At 38.9% G+C, this 23,293-nt stretch overlaps 1 protein-coding gene across 3 annotated transcripts in view; it reads right to left on the bottom strand.

Annotated features, from left to right (window-relative positions):
- NLRC4 (NLR family CARD domain containing 4) overlaps window positions 1-23,293 on the bottom strand; it is a 142,704-nt gene that overhangs the window by 96,965 nt on the left and 22,446 nt on the right. For 2 of the 3 annotated variants that reach the window (XM_039352338.1, XM_039352337.1), the window contains exon 8: window positions 22,390-23,239. The exons of the other annotated variant lie outside the window; for it this stretch is intronic. In XM_039352338.1, the coding sequence (XP_039208272.1) occupies window positions 22,893-23,239 (347 nt within the window). In that variant the 3' untranslated portion in view covers window positions 22,390-22,892. Of the gene's footprint in view, window positions 1-22,389; window positions 23,240-23,293 lie in introns of those variants that run through there. 3 annotated transcript variants of the gene reach the window in all.

The following is a 23,293-nucleotide window of genomic DNA, read 5'->3' on the forward strand; positions in this document are numbered from 1 at the left end:
CTATTTCCTTCTTTACTACTGTTAAACCAGCCATGAACACCTTCAACCTCTCCTTTATAGAAAATTCTGGGATAAAGTCAAAGACTATGACATAGTATCTATTTATTCTTGTTAGAAAAATATATATGGCCACCCATATTATATAAAACAAGCCTGGGTGGCAGCAAACACACAAATAATAAAAACATAAGATTAACACACCACCAGCACCATAACTCTCTCTCTCCCAAAAAATGCTGGAGTCACTCATCCTTTATGGCTCAGGGCCTCAGAGAAGAGCCAGATTTTAACAGCTTCTGGAAGGCAAATCCTTCTATATCTCACATGGAAGGCTATGTATTCCATAGAGTTAGTGCAGCTATACAAAAGAATCATTCCTAGGTCCCTTCAGAACATTTTAATATAAAGGGTCTCCAGAAAGTCCATTCTAATTAATATTTGGGATAGGTAAATGTTCTCAAAAAGAGCATGTATAACACGAGGTTAGGTCCCTCAAATAACCCAGCCTCGTGTCATGCATGACTTTAAAGGTGGTAGCCAGCACTTTGAATTGCAGTAGGGAAAAGTAGGGTTCCCAAAATTGCATGTGCTCTGCATTCTGGACCAGTTAACCCAACCAGAGCCCAACATAAAGCAACCCTGAATATGTTTATCTGATAGTTGCCTAGCATAATCTTCCAGGGGTTCTCTCAATCCCTCCTTACTCAGAGGGATCTAGTTTAACACAGGGCCACAGGAGAATGAATTGTGGACCCAATAAGAGCAGACAGGTAAGCTCTCGTCATCTCTGTAATGACCAAAAGAGCAGTCCTAATAAAGATGTTCATTGGTGTCCCATCAGATTAGCTCTTTGTCTTTCTCCAGTGGTGCTCTAGGGCATCTCTTGAATAATTTCATGTCTCTCAGTGTTTCTGTAAGACAGGGAGTTCTACATGATCTATGAAATAGAGATTCTGCACAGCCTGATCTGATCCAGTGCCTAATCACATGCTCATTTCAAGCTGTGACCGGCGTCTCAATCAAACTGTAAACCAGAGCTTCAGGGATAACCCCAAGTTGCCTCTGAAATCCCAGCAGGTCCATTCAATTTCTGGCATGGGGGAAATCAAAAAGGTCCTTCCTCCCTTGGAACAAGGAGAATGCCAGGTTCAAAAAAGGAATGATGTCTCTGCAGCAAGGTATCGATATTAACAACCCCTATCCTACATCATGTTGCCACTGCTCCAGGACAAAAATCAGATGTAATGTGTGACAACTATTATAAGTTGGGCCATTGATAAATTGGGTCAGATCCATGGTGGCCAAGAATTCCTGAGCCATTCAAACTCTGGCCTAGAGAAGACAGCTTCAGAACCATCAGTTTGGAGAACTCTACCCCCAACTCATTCCAACAAGGGCTCCAATCTTCATGACACTGTATCCACAGCAATGCAGTCATGCTAGCCTAATTTAGCTTGCAAACGCTCTGTCCCATGCACCAGATGATGGAGGGCAAAATTGGAAGTAGCATTCTCTTCTTGCTCTTTCTGCTGAGCCACCACAGACAGCCACCGCTCACCAGCTAAGTAGAGAACAGCTCATCTACACCAACAGATTACTGCCCTCACCACCATCTCTCTGTAGGTTCTCCATCACCATGAGGAGCACAATCTGAGATGGAATTAGGCAAAATGTACCCCCAGCTGAACATACCTGGAGCTCTGATCTCCATCAACCACAGGCCAAACTTCATTTTCTTGCAGGACTTCACTTGTTTTTTTTATTCTTCTAGATTCTGATGACAAGGTGACCTTATTGCAAGATTTGATATTACTCATTTGATTTCCACAGAAAGATTTTCATCCAGATATTGATTATTGATCTGGTTTGCTTGCAACAGTGAAAAATATTGCAATATGAAATAGTACAAGATACTGGACTAAGCAGAAAAGTAAATCACTTAAAATACAAATATAGTTGAACAGGTAGTTTACAAGCTACATCTAGCTGGGGGAGGAACTTTCTGCAGAATATGTACACTTTTTACTTAGTAAGTAAATATACTTAGAGCATTTAAGTAAAGAGAATTTACAGTCTGTTTACTTAATGCATTTACTAAATATCAGTAATTTGTCCAGATTTTACCTTACAAAAAAATTAAGTAAAATTTTTCATAACCAAGCTTTCCCAAGGCAAGACATTATAAACAGAAGATTTTTTAAATTAAAATTACTAAAATGCAATGTATAAACAATTTGTACTGTGATATTAAGACTACTGTTGAAGGTGCTTCAACTGATTTACCGAGGACTCTCAGGATACAGATAATAACAGGAGAAAAGTCTTTACTCGGTGGTCCAGGAAACCAAGACATGCTTCTCTCACTTTCTCTTTCCTACTGCTCATCTAGAACCAAATTGGTCATCCAGAACCAAATTGGTCAAGAGAGACAGGATTGATTTGTGCTGCTGGCAGATAATAGAGTATGAGCTTGCTTGAACTCTCATCGTCTTCAAATCTCTCCTACCTGGGACTGTTTCATGGGTAATGGTACTTCCCATAGTCTCTTCAAGTCTGAGGACTCCCCAGCTGAGGGCTCCCCAATGTGAGTGGGATCCTTCCTTGGTGGTGCTTTCAGCAAATCACCAGGAGTTAAATTTGATCAGACTAATGATGCTAAACATGGCTCTGAATGCCTCCCCCCCAACTGAACAAATCACTCTAATGATTGTCATCTTTATCCCTTAGTTATGCTTATGCATGTGTAAACAATCGTTGATATCCATACCATCATAAGATGCCAAGCTGTGGTTCCTTTTCACAGTGATACTGCTTTTGTGATGCAGAAAACATTAGCTACCATCTCCTACACATTTACCAGGAGGAAAGTCCACACTGTATATAAAAAATGCATTTATAAGTTGGGAGTAGAGATGAATAAATGTGCTTTACATTGCTTGTAACTTTTTGTCACAAATCAACAAATTCTATATTCTTATCCCTCTTTTTTTTCAAACTTTTTTTCAAACTTATTATTTTCATAATAAATCTTAAGTGCAACAACAGGGATATGTCCAGTGTTGACTGATAAGGCACTACTGAGATTTCTCAGAGTTTCTGTACTTTTAATAAAGTATTTCCTATTTGCTGTTTCTGGTTGTTTATTGCTTACCAACTGCAGTATAACCACTGCAATGTTGGCAATGTAATAATTGCCCCAGTGTTGATTTATGTTCCCATAACATAATTAATTTCTGGTTTATTTTTCTTTCTCACAGTTAAATAGCATCATTTCTTCTTTTTCACTATTTTTCAAAAAAGTCAAAAGGGAAAGAAAACAGTTGCAAGACATCAGTAACTAGAACCTACTCACTTCCTTGGTAATTGCCTTATCAAAAGCAAGAGTGTTTCCAGAAGTAATGATTTCCAATATCAGTAAATACCCAGAAATAAGAAGAAAAAAACAAACAAGAAAGAGAAGGAGTCCTTAGACCATCAGCAAATGTTAAAAGTGGCTCCATCTTATCCCCTGCCTTGTACAGCCTGTTTTTTTTTCTTCCTATAAAACTAGATTTTTGCTAGCAATGAAAAATGTCTCTTTTGCCTCTGGAAAGAAAATATTCTGCTATTAAACTGCAATTAAATTGCACCACGTTTCTTTCCTGTCACCTTACTCTGAGAGAGTTGCATTTAATTCATACATTTCATAGCAAACTCAATCCCCAGTAAAAAGACTGAATTAGCATCCAAATAAAAAATTCTCAATCTAGGAAATCACCTGTTAAATAAATATTTGATCACTGTTGTTAAATATAAATAAACAGCTGTTAAACACAAATAAATATTTAACTATTGTACTATAAATTAAATATTTGATAAGCTACATAACTCCTGAACTAAATCCTCCAAAGATCTCCAAAGAATCTGAGGGCAGGATAAGAAGCAAAGGAGAACCAACTTGGAACAAGGGAAGAATTTTCTGACAATGAGAGCAATTAATCAATGGAACAGCTTGCCTCCCAGGGTTGTGAATGCTCCAGTCATTTGTCATTTGGGACAGTCATTTGTCTGGGATGGAAGAAGGACTCCTGCCTTGGACAAGGGGCTGGACTAGAAGACCTGCAAGTTCCCTTCCAGCCACATGATTCTATGATTTCTATGATTTAATGATATCTTTTCAAAGTGAAAGGTATATGTGCAAAAAAACAATAAATCTTAAATTAGTTTGTTTGCACGCTTCTTCAGAAGGTCTTATGCAAGTGGCTGCAAAGTGAATGTGCAATGTCTTTCTCCATCCTCTCACTTTTTCCGTGCACTCTCAACTTGCAAATCCTGTGGATTGTATAGCCATAGAGCTTATTAATGAATAAATGTCCTTTGAGAGCCTGAATCAGCAGGCATGGCTATAGAAACTGACTGTGTCCAGGCTGGGACTACACACTCCTGCCTAAATCTCTTTCTTTTTAAAACAGCAGCGAATTTTCCTCTTCAGTTTATTATAATGCCCCCATAATAAGCATTGATCACCAGCATTTCAAACACACATTGTGGCTGACTGGCTTGAAGACAGCAAATCATGTTTTGGAATCCTTTTGTGTCCCCATGAATGAAGCATTGGCATGATTTTCTACAGACCCACCACAGTACAGTTTGTGGCAGATGTTTAAAAAGCCATGAAGACTAGCAGCCATAGATGAACTTGAATAGCTTCTTGCTTTGCTATGAAAAGTCTGCCTTGTGAGAGAATCCAGCTCCTCTAGCAACAACCTTTTGGCAGCTGCTGAATGCAGAAGACAGATCTGGGGGGCTTCTGCCAGCAACTAGGACAGAGCCCACTTGACTGATGCAGCAGGCTGGCCTATGCAAACAGATTACTTCACCTTTAACACTTGCTTCTCTGTGAACCTATGGAAAATGCACATTTCGGTGTGCATTTTCTAATAGCTGTGAAGAAAGAAGCTCAATGGGTCAAAGCGCTAGATAGAAAACCTGACCCACGTAGGTTAAATCAGCCAGAAAGAGGAGAAGACTGTACAAACCATTGCAAACCTACAATGAAGTCAGTGTCAAAGCTTGCAAAGGGCTTTCTGGATTTTACCACCCAGCATATCAAAACAGTTGACCTGAGAGAAGAAAGCATGGAATAAACCTTAGCTGGGATGAAGCTGGAGAGCATGACAGTTAAGCCGTGCAGTACCCGTAGTTAGAATCTGAAAACAGAAAGATCTTTTGGCACATGTAGGACCAGGATTTCACAGCTGACCTCTGCAGGTGCAGCATGAGCCCATGAAAAAGATGTTTGGTGGAAGGAGTTCCTGACAAGTGTTAAGCTGGAGGGTGGATTTTTAACTTTTTCAAACTTATGAATCGGGAGTGTCCAGCCTTGGCAACTTTAAGACCTGTGGACTTTGCAGTGAGAATTACATTTGCATAATACTGGAAAAACGAAGAAACACCATCGGAAGAAGACATAATTAGGAAAATTTTGGATTGTGCAGAAATGGATAGGCTTACATTGAAAATGAAAGGAAAAGAAGATACAGAATATTTTCAAACATGGGATAATTTTTATAAATGGCTAGAAAAGTGGAAAAGAGAGTAGAAATGGAAGTTATATTACTATTAATGTCAAATATGTGAACCTAGACAACACGTTGTTTATTAAGCACTAAAGATTTGCAATTAAAAACTTAATAAAATATCTATGTAGATATATATATATATATATATATATATAAAAGACCTGTGGACTTCAACTCCCAGAAATCCTCAGCCAGCCAAATCTTAAAGTTGCCAAGGTTGGACACCCCTGTTACAAACTAAAACATATTCCCAGGACCCTACCTCCTAAAGCAAGAATTAGAACTTACTGACTTCTGGTTCCGGTACGTGGTGACACCGGTCATGTCTGGGGACTTGTCTCCAGCCCGGCTGGGTTTTCTGTATCGGTAAACCCCTCAGTGGGTCAAAAGTTGCCCTGGAGGGGCAACCACCAAGAAGGAGGGTTGCTGGTGGCTGCGGGAGAGTGGCAGCTTCTCCTGTGGCTCCAGCTATTTCCTTAGGGCTGACGGAGCAACGATCGTCCTGCAAGATGGCCGATCATCCTGCTGCACCAGCCGAAGTCACAATTACAGCTAAGCGATATTAGACCCACCACGGAGGATCCGGGTGAGACCCCTTTAGCCCCTCTCTTTCCCTTGCTTGTTTTTTTTTTTTTTTGCCTGAAAAAACTTGGGTTGGAATTATTTCCCCATTTGGAAAGGGTGGCTTCTGTATGTGTGGGAAGAGAGGCATTGAGAATAAAAACTTCTTAAAGACTATACTTTATTTTTACCTATTTTGGGATACAGGAAAAAAAACGCTTTTTTAAATTTTATTAAGAGCTAATATTGGAAGAATATTTCTTTCTCCACTCTTTCCTTTAAAAGAGAGAAAAAAGGAAAAAAATGGTGTCTGGAAGTTTCCTTTTTATTTACTGAGGACATTTAGTGGTGAAAAGCTAATATTGCAACTATTTTTTGGATTGAAACCTGACCTTCAAAATATTTCTGGAAGAGATAAACTGGTGCAGATGTGGGAACTGAGGGGGTGGACACTATTTAACTACAGCCCTCATTAAAAAATAATAATAAAGAAAAGACTTTCTTTGATTACTTTTAAAATGGAGAAACTCTATTCTCATTTAAATTGCAAGCTTATACTGGAAAAGATTTATGAGGTTTCTGAAGAAATATGTGCTAGAAGGAAAAGGATTACTACAGAACGAAGAGTTGATGCTACCTCAACTTTCAAACTGATTTTCAGATTACACCTGTTTATGCTATAAACCAAAATATACCAGAAGAGGAATTAAAGGAAATTAAAGAGAAATTTGTTACAATAAAAGAGATCACCACGACTTCCAGTGGTTAAAGCGGCGATGATGGCGGCTACTTTGTAGCCGTCCTTCTGAGACGGTGTCAGATCCACGGAGCACAGCGTTCATCAGCTGGCTCGTGGTTCGAAATCCCCTTCCCGGGCGAAGGGAAGGGGTAGAGACTGCATGAATAGAGGTAGAACCTCTTAACCTTCCCTGGATTTTTTTTTAGGGGGGTAGAAAGAGTGCTCCCTCGGAGTTCATTGCCTTCTCCGCCTCTCAGCTGTCTTTGCTTCTTCGGAAGCAAAGCGAAACGCCGCTACCATCTCCGCACTCAAAGCTGCTTGGTGAGTGACTTTTAAAGCGGACAGAACTGTTTAAAGGATTTTACTTAGAGTTAGAGATTTATTTTCCTTAATTTTTTCTTTTTAGTATAAGCTGATTTTTCTTTTCTTTTTTTCACTTTCTTTTCTTTGGGCGGAAAGTGAGAGTGAAAGTAAAATGGCGTTTTGAAAGTTTTTTTTTCCTATCTCCGGAAAGAAAATACGGACTGATTGAACTGTATGCTTAACATTGTTTTTTTTCTTAAGGCTTTTTTCTTCTTTTAAAGTGCCTTGGGAGTTTTTATTTTTATTGTATTTTTCCTGGTCTTTTTATTTGTAAGGATTTAAGTACTTTTTTTCCCTTTTTTAAGAAGAAAGAAAGATAGTTTAAAATGGCTTCAAAGAGACAACCAGCTTCTATAGTTTCTAAGGTGATTTCTTCTCCTGTTACTGCAACTGTTCAACAACAACTTAAAGTAACACCACCGGTGCAACAACCCAAGGCTATATCTCCACCTTCTCCTCCCCCATCAGGCACATCTGCACAAGATTTAAAGGATATAATGGGAAAGGCTGTGTCTCAATTCAGGGAGGAAGTGAAGCAACTTCTGGAACAGAGCAAATCTGAAACTAAGGAAGAATTGAAGAAGGAAATGAAGGAGCTTTATGTACAGAATAATACTATTTTGAGGGAAGATATAGTCTCAGCTTTATCTGGATTGGCTTCTGTGGTTGTGAAGCTGGACTCCAGAGTGGAAGAAGTCGAAGAAAAAGTAGAATTTTTGGATTATAAATTTCAAGATATGGAAAAAAAAGTGGAAACCTCACAAGATGATATTCTTATGTTTCAGTACAGACAGATGGAACATGCTTTGAGAATCAGAGGCCTTAAAGAAGATAAGAATCAAGATCTGATGGAAATGGTGATTAATGATTTGGCTGTTGTTCTGAATATAGATAAAGATGAATTACGTGGAGAAGTGGAAAAAATCTACAGAGTTAATTCTTGGATTGCGAAACAGAAGAATTTGCCTAGAGATGTGGTGATCTACTTTGCTAAGAAGTCTCTGCGTAATCAGATTTTACAAGCTTTTTATAACAAAAGATTCCAGATTGCTGCTCAAGATATTATTATTTTAAAGGAAATCCCATCCAAAATCTTAAGAAGCAGAAAAGATTTTGCTTTTTTAGCAAATGAACTCAAAGCAAGATTGATTTCATTTAGATGGGAGATTCCGATGGGTATTGTTTTGAGCCATGCGGGGACACGTTATAGACTTAACAGAGTTGCTAAAGCTAAAGAATTTTATAATACGGTCCTGGGTGCAGGCTCATCCTCATCTATTCAGAAAGCCTTGAGTGATAAAGAGGTGGAACAGCAGTCTGAGGGATCAGGCTTGATGGCTGCTGGGCAGGCGGAATGGATGCGTCAAGCAGAGGTTAAAGAACAGAGAATGACCCGTGCAGCATATAAACGTAAGGAAAAGGAGCAACAGAAGAAAGAAGTTAAAGAATCTGCTCATCAGATTGTTTCAATGCCGGTGGGAGGAGCAAGACCCAAAAGTTCTGCAACACATTCTTCAGTAGCAGATCTTGAGGGAATCTTCTCCAGGCTCCTGGTTGAGGGAGATGGCAAAGTTCCTGACCTGGAATGTTAATGGTTTAAACATTCCCCAGAAGAGGAAGAAAATCTTTCATTATGTAAAGCAACACAACAATGACATTATTTGTTTGCAGGAAACTCATATTTTACTTAAAGATCAAAAATACTTAGCTAACCTTCGTTTGGGATCTCATTTTATATCTCCTGCCCCTGGGAAAAAAGGGGGTGTGGTAATTTATGTTAAGCAAAATTTACCAGCTTGTTTGGTAGAATCAGATCCCCAAGGAAGATATGTTATGGTTGAACTTGGTTTATATGGTAAGAAAATACTTATTGTGGGACTGTATGCACCAAACCAGCAACAGGAACAATTTTATAAGTTGTTACATCAGAAAATAACTCTGTTGGACTATAGGTCCGTGATATTAATGGGAGACTGGAATGGTGTTTTAGATACACAAAAGGACAAAAAAGGTTCTTCTATTTTTTTCAAACAGGCTAAACTACCTAAAGCCTTTTTTGAATTGAAAGAAGATTGGGAACTGAGAGACTATTGGCGCGAACGTAATCAAGAGGAAAGAGACTTTACCTTTTTTTCAGATAGACACAAATCCTTTTCAAGGATTGACTTTTTTTTTGATTACAACAGATTTATATAACAGGGTGAAGAATATTAAAATATTTCCTAGGACATTGACAGATCATAGTCCAGTCTGGATGGAATTGGTCGCTGAGAAAGAAGAGAGGAGATCCTGGAGGTTGAATGAGAATTTATTTAAACAAGAAAAAAATGTTCAAAAACTAAAGGAATGTTTAAAGGAATATTTTGGTTTAAATATGAATAAGGGAACATCAATGTCAATGGTATGGGATGCAAGTAAAGCCTTTATGCATATCAATTTTCATAGACAGAAGCAGACTCAGAAACGTAAAGAATTAGAAGATGAGATTAAATTAAAAGAGAAGCTTTTAATTTCAAATCCTTCAGATGAAAAGGTGAAAGGAGCTATAGAATTGTTAAAAACACAATTTAATAAAAAAAAAAGAGAGATCACCACAGAACTAAGAATCAGAGATTCTGCTTCAAATTTTAAAAGTGATTTTCAGATTACGCCTGACTACTCTACAAATCAAAATACCGTATTTTCCGGCGTATAAGACGACTGGGCGTATAAGACGACCCCCAACTTTTCCAGTTAAAATATAGAGTTTGGGCTATACTCACCGTATAAGACTACCCCTCTTCCAACGCACACCAAATAAAAATTAAAAAACATCAGATTTGATTTCAATATGGTAATTTTAATTCAAATGCTTATGACATGCAGGTACTTAGCAGAAAAACTGTCATTTATAAACATAAGGCTGTCATCAAACATATAAACATAAAACAGTGCAAGTGGATTAAACTTTTCCTAATTCACTCTAAAGCTGAAAGGAAGGATAAGACAATAAAACCATGGGAGCTGCCATGCTGTTTGTTTTCTAAGCTGTCAACCAAACTGAACTGATGATGATAGGAGGAAGATAAAAAACAATAGAAAGAGCAAGTGCCGGGCAAGTCCCTGGCGAGTCAGCAACGCCCATCATAACTGCAAGCTATTTTTACAGGTTTTGCTTGCGTGACAGTTTCCCTTTAAAAGCCTTCAAAATCATCCTGTTCATCATCTGATATCATAAAAATATCAATGACATCTTGTGGTACATTTGTAAGGCAGTCATCATATGGATCGAATTCCGTATCAGATGGTGTGGTCTCAGCTTCAGCTTCCTCTTCATCTTGCCACAAGTAGTCATCCTCCATACCATCTAATGAATTTGATATGCCACACTTCTTGAAAGACTTGATTACTGTTTCTGCATCAATATCATTCCAGGCTTTTATGACAAACTTGCACAAAACATCCAACTGTGGAGCACGCATGTTTCCTCCTTTTGTGAATGACTTTTCGCCGCTAACCATCCATTCATTCCACTGTTCTCGAATGCGATCTTTAAATGGCTTGTTTAGGCACACATCCAGTGGCTGTACCAACGATGTCAATCCTGCAGGAATAACTGCCGCATCTGTGTTTATTCTTGCAAGCCTCTGCTTGGTGCTGGGAGTTAAATGAGCCCTGAACATATCCCACACCAGTAGACTACGTTTTTGAAGAAGTCCACCTGGTCGCCTGCTCCATACATTATCAAGCCATAGCTTTACCCCTTCTTCATCCATCCAGCCTTTTTCATTCACATGTACAAAACAACCAACAGGGAACTTGAGTTTCGGCATTGTTTTTCTTTTAAAAATAATCATTGGTCTCAGTTTGGCACCATCAGCTGTGCATCCTAGTACCACTGTAAAACTGGACTTCTCATGTCCTGTTGTTTTAATTAAAATTGTTTTTTCACCTTTTTGATGGACAGTTTTATTTCCAACCATATCAAAATTCATTGGAGTTTCATCCATATTTCCAATACTACTTAACGCATAGCCATGTTTAATGCGCTGTTGTATTACGTATCGATGGAAACTAATTACTTTGCTATCAAGATCTGCAGGTAATTTGTGTGCCATTTTTGTCTTTTGCCTCAGTACCATATTATGCCTTTTCAAGAATCTAGTACACCAAGATACAGTGGCCTTAAATCTGTTGCTGTGATCTGGGTTAGATTTGGCCCACTGAAGTGCAGACAAACATATTTTATTTCGTGTCACTACATAACCATTTTGGCGATGCTCATTCACCATGTCTGCTACATGTTTTTCAAGTTCTGGCCAATGTGGGGTGCCTCTTCTTAATGCACACTTACCCCTTGCCATACTCTTTAACGCTTTTTCATTTGCTTTCCAGTCCCGAACCATCTTTTCTGTTACTCCATATTGTCTTGCAGCAGCGCAGTTATTATGTTCCATGGCAAAGTTTACAACTTTAAGTTTGAAACTGGCTTCATATTTCCTTCTTCTTGCTGGTGGAGCCATGATGGCATCTTGACTGTTGGACATTTGTATACAGTACTGTATGTACTGGTGCTCTACTGTATGAACTGGTACAGATACTGGTGCTGTACTGTACCGGTACGTACCCAGTATACAACAACCAGCCAATCATGGCAAGCGATATACCTTATCACTGGCAAGCGATGTACCTTACCGGTGATTGGCTTGTTGTTGTATACAAAGCCTGGTTGGATTGGGTGGGTCAGCTCTCCCTGCCTGCCCAGCCCTCCCTGTCCTCTTATATGCCCTAGGGAAAAAATGGACATGCTAATACACCCTTTCGCTGAAGAAGGGGAGAGGGAGGGAGGAAAGGGAGCGAAGTTTTCTGAGTTCTCATTGGCCACCTGTAAGCCCAAATGAGTACAGTATTCTCTCCTCCGCAGGCGCCCTTTTATGCCAGTGCTGAGCGTGTGTGTGCGTGTGTGTGGCATGCATGCGACTCCCCCGGGCTGCGCACCGGGATCTCCGGAGACTGGATCTCCTCCTCTTGGTCTTCCATCCCACATGCGCGCGCGTGCACACACACACATGCCTCCTTTCCCTCTTCCCTCTCCTTCCAATCCTTCCCAGCTCAGAAAGCAGCGAGGAGAAGCGTGCGCGCACACACACACACACACACCCTCCTTTCCCTCTTCCCTCTCCCTCCAATCCTTCCCCCCCACCCTGATTTCCAGCTCAGAAAGTGCAAAGCAGCGAGGAGAAGTGTGTGTATGTGTGTGCGTGCGCGTGGCCTCCTTTCCCTCTTCCCTCTCCCTCCAATCCTTCCCCCCCACCCTGATTTCCAGCTCAGAAAGTGCAAAGCAGCGAGGAGAAGTGTGTGTGTGTGTGCGCGTGCGCGCGCGTGGCCTCCTTTCCCTCTTCCCTCTCCCTCCAATCCTTCCCCCCACCCTGATTTCCAGCTCAGAAAGTGCAAAGCAGCGAGGAGAAGTGTGTGTGTGTGTGTGTGTGTGCACGTGCACACCAGACTGCCAGAGACACTTAGGGACAGGGAGCACAATGAGAGACAGCAAGGGAAAGAGGAACTTGCCTTACTCTGTTTCCTGGAACGCCATGGAGAGAATGGCACGTCAAGCGGAGGGGGGGGGGTGACGCCTCTGCTAATTGCTTTTATTCACCACAGGCCAGATGCTGGTTTGCCGGGCGGGGGGTGGGGGTGGGAACAGCAAGTGGGAGCCTATGTAAAGCACTGGGAGCAACTCACTCCCAGTGCTAACTTTGTTGCTGTATGGATTAAAGGCCATTCGCTTGTCATTCGTTCCTGTTTGTCGGCTCTTTTCTGGGCACCGAAGAGGACGCGCTGACAGATATTTCAGTAGTTGCTTGTTGTAATTTTTAACTTATTTAAACCTTGCTGATTTCTGTACAAAATGATTCACCTGCTGAAGCATGCATATCTGCATTGGCTATTCATGGCACATTAATGAAAATTAAGGAGTGAGATAAGGAAAAAGTAATTTTTGTGCAGTACTGTAAAAATGGCTATTGATTTCCAGTAAGCACGCACGCACGCACGCCTCCTTTCTCCCTCCAATCCTTCCTTCCCAGCTCAATTTCCAGCTCGGAAAATGCAAAGCCTGTGTGTGTGTGTGTGCGTGGGCGTGGCCTCCTTTCCCTCTTCCTCCAATCCTTCCCAGCTCAGAAAGCAGCGAGGAGAAGCGCGCGCACACACACACACACACACCCTCCTTTCCCTCCTCCCTCTCCCTCCAATCCTTCCCTCCCACCCTGATCTCCAGCTCGGAAAGTGCGAAGCAGCGAGGAGACAGATTGAGACCCCCAGGCATTTATCAGCCTGTGACTTCAAGTTAGCAAAAAGCAGCTGCAAACCACACGCGTGGTAGAGGTGAGCCGCAGGGACGGATTGCTGAAACAAACAGCTTAGAGTTTAATTGCTCTTCCCACTGCCACTCTACCAATCAAGGACTCTTTTTGAGTGAGGGGGGGAGAGAAAACTTGATGAGTAATATACCAAACCACATGTGTAAAGGAATAAAATAGAATACCCGTATTTTCCGGCGTATAAGACGACTCGGCGTATAAGACGACCCCCAACTTTTAAGAAGGTTTTTGTGTCTTAGAAAGTCGTCTTATATGCCGGAAAATACGGTACACTAAAAGATGACTTCATTGAGGATATAGAGGAACTCATTTCATCCTACAAACATTTTATCTATATTTGTGAGGACCTGAAAAAACAAAGATGGAGATTTGAACCCTTAATGCAGCGAGGCTTTAAGAATAAGAGAAATGGAGATCCAATCCAGACGACAGGAAGCTTATTACTGCCTCAAATAACACCACAAGCAACAAAGAGAGATTTACCGGTTGGAAGGGAAGCATTGTTGTGGAAACCTTCTTGGCAGGAAAAAAAGCCTAGAATAAGACTGAAAAGAAAAAATTTAAATTATATATATTGGATATAAGGCATTTTAGAACTATGGACTGAGTTAAGGATTAGGTTTTTGAATAGAAATAAGAAAAAATGGGTGATTAATGTATGAAAATTACTATATCATGGAATGAAGGAAAATGAAGAGATGTTTTAGATTGGGATTAGATTAATAGTTAATTGAATGTGATTTTAATAAGATGATGTGTTCTCTTTGATAATATGGATGATATTAGTTTGATAATTAATTGGATGAAAATAGATCCTTGTCTAAGGGACTCAAATGATTTAAGGTTGTTATTATTTTGTTAACAAAAAAAATTGATGGATTGATGGATTAGATACAGTATGAATAGGATAGATTAATGTTTATTTTAACTGGGAGAGATTTGTGGAAGAAGAAATAAATAAGATCTATTATGAAATTAAAGAATTAGGACATGTTTAGAAGAGATACCTGAACTGATAATGTGTGTATTTGAAGTTAAATTTGATTATGGTCTTGTAATTGCATAAAGATTTAAAAAAGGTTTAGGATTACTAGAAATTTAAGATAGAAATAGACTAGTTTAAATATATAAGCTATTTGAGGGAATATTTGATGCATTGACTGAATTACTTATATATGTTTTGGTTTTGGATTTTTGATTACCCCAGCCCCATGGTGTGTCTTGAACACTTTGTATTAATTAAAAAACCAATAAAATTTGTTTAAAAAAAAAAGAACTTACTGATTTTCAGTTTTTAGTCTTGGACTTCAATCACTGCACCAAACTGTTTTCTTCTATTGTTACTAGTTCTAATTATTTATGTTGTGTGACCTTATGAGCTCCCTTGAGTGCATTATGTATCCAGCCTAAAACTAGTTCAAGTAAATAAAGAGTATATGCTCCTAATTCTTCCCCCAGGGACACAATCCAAACAAAAATGTACATATTTTGCAATCATAACCAAATTATATTTACTAAGAATGAAGTAAGACTTTGTCCCAGAATAAGGGAATGTGAAGAGCCCCACAGCCCACCTTTCACTGAGCTTCTACATCAAAGATCTAACTTGAACACAGTTAATTATTCATATTTATGAAAATAAATGTGACTGGTCATCATTCCTCAAAATCTTTATGGATAAAGCACAGTGTGGGGTCAAGGAAGTATAAAGCACAGGACTTTCAGGGCCTGTATGTTATTTATTTTATTTATCTGGCCTCCTAATTCAAGAGCTCTTCTTTCTTCTGAATCCAACATGCCCTTTTAAATTTCAACCAAACCATGAAATGTCAGGTAACTTCTAAATGGTCATTCCACATGTTTTAGGCCTATATATTTAGGATCACGTTTTAGCACCACCATTTTTCCCAAGGTAACATGTGTCTGTAAAATGTCTGTGGAGATTCTCAATCTCCAGGCAACTGGACGTTTTGGTTTTTTTTCCTTGAAAATGTTTCACTTCTCATCCAAGAAGCTGAAGAAGCTTTTTAGATGAGAAGCAAAATGTTTTCAAGGGGGGAAAAAAAAGTAGGAAAGTCCAGTTGCCTTTTGAAAAGCACCTTTGGGTATCAGTAAAATGTTGATGTTTCAGTATTGAGAGGTTGGGGGGGGCAACATTTCTTCAGGAATTTCCCTCCTGATCATCAGTTAACCTGGAAATTCAACTGCAGGAAAAGAAGAGCCATGGCCATCTTTAAAATTCATTCGCAACTTTGGGTTTCACACAGGCCGAGTCAGCAACTTGCAAATGTTTCAGATTTAAAGAAATTTAAATGCTATTGACTTGAATGGTGCCATGTCAGAATAAAGCCAAATATTTGGCTTTCAGTGAGTTATGGATTTGGGCTAACCGGACCCCCCAAAGAAGAGTGTCCCTGTGGGCATGACTTGCTTCCACGGAAGTCAAAGAAACTCTTTGCGTTGACTTCGCAGCAAGTTCTATCAAGCTCTCTGTGTTTGTCTAAGAAAAGCTAATGTGGAATTTAACTGAATAAACACTTTAGCAGTGAAGATTACAAAGTAACCTTTCACTTGGTCTTTTTCTTAAACAGAAAGGAGATGTTTGGCTGCCAGTTTGGGTGTTTATTTTCCAGTTTCCATAGAAAATAATTGGTCTCATATTATTTTTTTCCCCAGGAATAAATACCTTTATTCATGGTTCCCAAACTTTGCAGCATCCACCGCCAAGATTCATGCTGAGACTCCATCTAAGCTGTGTGTTGCCACAATTCACTGAAGACAGATAAGGCTGCACCATTTTTTCTGTGCAGTTTTGGATGGCTGGATGATAAACACATTTCTTTTTCAACACATTTGTCCTGCTGACATCTCCTGTTCAATCCAGGGATACAACGGCAAAAATGGGACAATAGATTGTCATCAAGCCAAATAGTTCTGGAAGAGCAGCAACCCCCTGCTTGCACAGGGTGTTATTTGTAATTCCATCACTTTCCTTCTCATTTTAAGGCCCATTCTCAATCTGAATTTTTTTTTCTTTCTGGATCAAGTATTGCATATATCAGGCTCTTAGAAGCCAAATTTCATAGTACAAACTCATTAAACTGAGCACAGGATCCACTGTCTGAAGTTAATTCATGGCTGTCCAAAATGTATACTGAGAAAAAAAATTGTTCCACTTAACCACAAGTCCTGAGATCTATGCTTTAGTGGTCCCCCACTCATCTTAGTTAACTGTTCTGCCCAAAATATTATTTGGATGTGTATTTCCATAATCCATAATTAATAACCCAATCCCATGTTAAAAATTTTGGGCATGGAAATTAACTGAAAAACAGCCACACAATTCAGAGTTTATGTGTATGCATATGTTGATTTTCAGTGACTGCATTAAGAGCAAAGGTATCTATTGGCAACAGCACTCTAAATATTTTTTTCTCTTGGATTTACTGCAGAGCATTCTTTTCTCCCATACTCACCCTCTCTCTACCACAGCCATCTGCGGTTTTCCAGAAATATTGGACTATTATTTTTCTATTCTGTTCCTAATCAGGAAGCCATGTCTGAACCTAAAACTACCTAAATTACAAATACATACGTACAAACATACAAACATACATACATACATTTACTGCTTTTTCTTTTTTTTTCCAGCACCCAGCCAGAGTGGATCCTAGATGTTAAATGTTAAATTTATTTTATCAATTTTTCTTCTTCTTTTTTGTACACTATTTTTTCTTTTTTTGTTGTTGCTAGTGTTGAATGTATGCATTTGCTTTGTTTCATTTTATCTGTTTTTCTGTTTTTTATTTTACTTTTTATGATAAAACAAGAAATAATATTAAAAAATATTCCTGTGTGATTTATGTGATTTAATTAATCAAGATTCCAAATGAGAACAATAACAAACCATTGCTTCTTCCCCTATCCTGCTTGCCTGATAATCCCACCATAGCAGATCTGTGTTGCAGAAATACAGATGAGCACTAGATGGCAGCAAAGGAACTCACAAATCTCAAATTCTTTGCTGCCATCTAGTGTTCATCTGGAGATGTTCAGATCGAGTAGCTTGAAGAAAAATATGCCTATTATCCATAGCTTTATTCTAGGAGATAATGAAATGAAATGAAACAGTTATCCCAATGAAAAGAATTCAAAACTGATTTCCATCAATCAGAAGAGAACTGGAAAAGATGTAAGAGGTCTTCTAGTCCAGGGGTCCCCAACCCCCCGTGGCATGCCAGCAACTGGTCCACACAAACAAGCAAAGCCACATCTGCGTGATGCAGGCAGCACACAAAACCACACACTCTCCAGTCCACGGAAAAACCTTTCTCCACAGAACCAGTCCCTGGTGCCCAAAAGATTGGGGACCTCTGTTCTAGTCCAACCATCTTCTCAAGCAGGAGACCTTATACCATTTCACCCAGGTGGCTGTCCAGTCTTTTCTTAAAAACCTCCAGTGATAAAGCACCCACAACTTCTGAAGGCAAGCTGTTCCACTGGATGGTTCAGATGACTTAGCACTATTTCCCCTTGATTAAGCAGATCTTTTAACTGTACTACATGTGTCAGTTTGTTTGCCAATATCTGAGTTACATCTATAGTTGTTTGATTAATGGCTATTACAAGTAATGATACTGCTCCTGTTGCCTGCATTTCATTTTCAGATGACTTTTCTATTTGCTATTCACCCTTACATACTGTACCCACACATGTTCATCTCTGTGTCAAAAAGTTACAACTATGTATGGATTGTTCTTTCAAAGTAATGGTCCCTGCACCTGAAGAAGTAGGCTAAAATTCACACAGGCTTCTGCTTTCTTAATATTATGGAGCATTCAATAATATTTTTATTGTATTGAATTGCACAAAAAAGAAAGTATACAAGTCTTTTAAGTGCTATCAAATAACAGCCCTTCATTTTTCATGTTTGTGTGGCCATATTGTCTTGTAGTTAACATAATATAAAAAGTATTTAAGAACTTAATAAGAACTAATAATTATGACTATAGCTTTTAAAATATGTCTTCTGCTCCATGAATTTGTCTCACTTCCCCCTTAAAGCCATCTGAGCTGTTGACCTTGACCAATGACTTTCTTGATTTGTAGAAAAGATAATTAGACATCTCTTTTCGATTTATACTTTTATTTCCATTTTAAAATTTTGACAGCTGTTTTTGCTAGAGATTGTTCATGTTATTAAAGTATTAGGAAAAAATAAATTACATCATTTTTCAAAAGTAATTTCCTGAAAATAATTAAGCTTGGCAATATGTGCCAATTCTAGCATATATACCCAGTCTTCTTTTTTTTTCTGGTTTAGCAGAAATGGATAAATAGCGCCATCTAATGTGTGAAATGCACACCAAAATTAAGTTTTATTAAGATTGATTTATACGGTACTGCTCATAACTAGATGTTTTTATTATTATTTATTGCTACTCCTTGGCATTTTTAACTATTCTAATTTATTGCTACTCTTCGGCATTTTTACTAGCCTAATTTTAAGATTATTATTTTTAAAAATTACCTTATTAAAAAAAAGTTCACCCTTAAAATATTAGGAAATTATAATGGCTTGAAATACATTTCCCCATCCCTAATTTCCATCCTTCCTCTTAGAGCAGGGGAGTAAAAAAAGTGAAGATGGTGGCCTCAACCATGTGATCAGCATCCTTTTCTATATGTATGGTGATGTGCCCCAAAATGGTCCAGGTGTTGATCGCCTGGTTGTAGTCACAATCTTGCCCTACAGACCCAGCTGCTGCCTCTCCTGCCTCTGTTACCTGCCTCTGTCACCTTCAGAGTAAAACAAGACAAAGTCAAGCAACAGAGCTAAGGAGTGACCTTTCTCACCTATAATTGAGAATTTGCGGGATGTGGCAGTACACAATGTTTTCAAGGTATTTTCTGATCTGTCTAGGTGCAAGTGGGGAATGATCCTAACGTGTGATTTTTCTCTTTACTTGCTTCCTCAAGTCATTTAAAGCAGCCCTTTCCCCTGAAGCACAAGGTGATCCATCAGTAAAGTTGACCCCCCCCCCCCAGAGGCTGTTATTAAATTGAGGTAAGGTGATGTCAGCTCTCCCAGGTAAACCAGAAAAGAAATGTACGAACAAAATCTCATGAACAGAATCTTGCAAATCTGGAAATATAAAACATCCTGCTGCTAGTTTTAACTGATTGATGAGAACTAGCCTGTGCCTTTTTAAGGAGGCCTATTTTCCTTGTGGCCATTATAATTGAGGACTACAAGTTTGAAATGTTAAGACTCTAACAGCTCCTGTTGTACCATTTGCTCACTCAAGCTAAGTGAGAAGAAGTGATAATCAAGCACTCCATACATTCCATATAGCTATACTAATCCCATGCAGCTTCTACAGTCATATGAGGTAGGTGAAGGCAAGGGTGAAATGACTTCTCTGCAGAAGAATTTTAATTAGCTAACAATCCAGCAGTATACATCAATACCTGACGGTTAACAATTGCTACTGCTGTTTGGGACTTATATTTCAAAGTAGCTTTTCCAACATACCTTTTTCTCTTAAAAAAGAGAGATTAGACATTAGAACATTGGATAAACATTTAATACAACTATTGTAACCCTTCTTCTAATCTGATTAATAAACTCCTAAGTAGCATTAAGGACATTTTTATCGCACTTGTGGGAAAGAGGCCAACTAAAATGACCCCAAAGTTCCATACGTCCAAGCAGAGTCAGTAATTTTTAACTGATCGAACAATGAAAAACAAAACAGTGGGAAGGAGGTTTTGAAATTCACCATTATCAGAAATTGTTTCTGAAATCATATAATCTCTGAAGAACCTGTGCAATATTGTTTGTCTTGAAGTGATTGCAAAAAGATTTGTTCCTAATGTCAGCACGTGTACCTAGGATTGGTACAAGCCATTGTTAATTTCTATGGTCTGCTTGATTTCCCTTCTAATTGATCTGAGAAAAGGTACTCAGAACATAATTATAGAGGGACAAGAGAATGGCCTTGAAAGACAGAAAGAAGAATCACTACCAAGGCAATCATGAGATAAAAGGGTCTGAGTCCAGGGTCAGGAAAGTAATAATAATAATAATAATAATAATAATAATAATAATAATAATAATAAAGTTGGAAGGGACCTTGGAGGTCATCTAGTCCAACCCCCTGCTCAGGCAGGAAACCCTATACCATTTCAGACAAATGGCTGTCCAGTCTCTTCTTAAAAACTTCCAGTGTTGGAGCATTCACTGCTTCTGGAGGCAGGTTGTTCCACTGGTTAATTGTCCTAACTGTCAGGAAGTTTCTCCTTAGTTCTAGGTTGCTTCTCTCCTTGATTAGTTTCCATCTGTTGCTTCTTGTCCTGTCTTCAGGCGCCTTGGAAAATAGCTTGACTCCCTCTTCTTTGTGGCAGCCCCTGAGATATTGGAACACAGCTATCATGTCCCCCCTCGTCCTTCTCTTCACTAAACTAGACATACCCAATTCCAGCAACTGTTCCTTATATGCTTTAACCTCCAGTCCCCTGATCATCTTTGTTGCTCTTCTCTGTACTTTTTCTAGAGTCTCAGCATCTTTTTTGCAATGTGATGTGAGTAAACATCATAGACAGGTCCCTCCCTAATTCACACTTAGACAAAAGGAAGGAGGGGAAGCACATTCAGACTTGCAAGATTCTGATACTACAGCTTTACAGTAAAAGTACTACTGATCTATATTTCATTGGTTTCCTAGTCTGGTCTGGCTTGAAGGGCTGATAATAATGGACACAGCATTATTATAGAAACCCAAAAGCTCTTGCTTTCTTTCTAACTATTTAAGACTTGTCTTGCAATCTCTATTTTGATTTCTTTCCATATTAATGAAGGTGCTTCAAAGAATCCCCTCTTAAGGCTCAGTGGAGCTGATACTAATGATTACATAGCTTGCTGCCAATCTGAATGAACAATATTTTTATTTGAACCTAAAAGAGGAAGGAAAAAGATTTTCATTGGAGAGCTGATCTTGAACAGGGAAATTCCACATATCCTTATATCCTGTGAAAGCTTCTTCCAAGTCTGCTACAATTAAGCAACAGAAGAAAAACTCCCATTCACTTAGCCAATGCAATTGCAGTTGCTGATGTACCATGCCAGTCTAAGAACACCCAGTGTCTGATTGACGCGGGAGGGCTCCCACTTGAGATCAGAGAAGCACCCACTTTTCCTCCATCGGTGCCACCCACACTGTATCTTCTTCCAACATTCACTGTGGGTGTCAACATTGACCCATCTCACTCTCTGGCTATCTAGCCCGTGACTGGCCGCTTTAGGCACTCTGTGGGAATATGGACTCTATGTGCCCAGATGGTTGCCTGTGTCACAGGTACTGCATAATACAATGTACCAAAAAGACTCCAGGTTGCCAGGAGGGTGGTAAGCTGCTCTATAGAGCCACTCATCTTACAAACGATGAAGCGGCATCTGGAGGTGAAGATTTGCAAGCGGTTCACTCTAAAGTGTATTTCTTGATGCATTTCCTAGTACCCATATTTCAGGATTCCTAATTTAGCATTATCTAACCTTCAGCTCAGTAAAAGCATTCTTCAGTTGATAAATATGGCAGTTAAATGTAGGTCAAAAGCTGTCCCAGCCACACCCTTATTTAAAAACAAGAAACCGCTGATGATAATGAAATGAAGCAGGTGGAGGAGACTAGGGAAAGAAAAATGAACTTACTTTCTTTATCTCTCATTTTTATCTATAATAGGTGATAACACACCACTTCAAAATTTGCTAAGGGATCCAGCTAAGCTAAGGGATGAGATCAGAGGCTTCAGTTACCTGTTTGTATTGTGATGTTACATTTCTTTCAAGAGATACAATAGTCATAAAAGGGAATAAAGTGTTTGGATGACTTTCATTGCACAATAACCTCTAAAATAATCTTTCTTGTTTTTTGCATCAAACGAAAGGGGGGGGGAATTAAAGCACCAAAACACCAAAGGAAAATGTGCAGATATAATCTTGCTTATAGTGACAGTATTAGAATTGTCTTTCAAAACTACTGTTATTTAAAAAAACCAAAGAATATTGTAATTGTTTATACATAATACTGTATATTAAAATCCAGATAAAAGAAAAATTTTATAACGGCAGCTTTCCTTCTGTATTTTTAAAAGTCTGTGCTTTTTCAAAATACATATTTCTCATTTTGTTCTGATTTCAAGTGTGTCTATTCTTTTTTTTTTCTCATTTGTAAGTCTTTCCCATCTATTAGTTCTTCATATTAAGGTCCAGATGCTTAGAAGTGCGCTTCATTACGGCTCTGGGAATAATCAGATTGTTGTATCCAGAAGTGGCTTGATGGAAGAAACTATTACTTGCAACTCATTCCTATGACTTTCCTTTGCTTTGTTCATTTCTTGCAGCTCATGTGTATCAAACTGCCAACCAGTTAGATCAATCTCTTGTAAAGAAACCAACTGGTTAATTAGGCGGGCCAGTGCCAAGACTAAGAGGGCAGAGGGTGTGAAGCCTTGTTGTTGGCTGAAGTCTAGAAATGTCAGCTTCTTGAAATGTGTTAATGCCTTCAAGATAGTGAGCCATCCCTCACTTGTAAGGCAAGTTTCTGCCATGTCCAGATTCTGGAGATCTGTCAAAGATGCTTTTGCAAAAAGAGTACCTAGGAAAACACGTTTGAATTACATTCAGTAATTTCAGATTATGCAGAAAGTTT

Source organism: Crotalus tigris, unplaced genomic scaffold, assembly GCF_016545835.1.
Source record: "Crotalus tigris isolate CLP2741 ecotype Arizona unplaced genomic scaffold, ASM1654583v1 scf7180000018420.1175843, whole genome shotgun sequence".
Classification (NCBI taxonomy): Eukaryota; Metazoa; Chordata; class Lepidosauria; order Squamata; family Viperidae; genus Crotalus; species Crotalus tigris.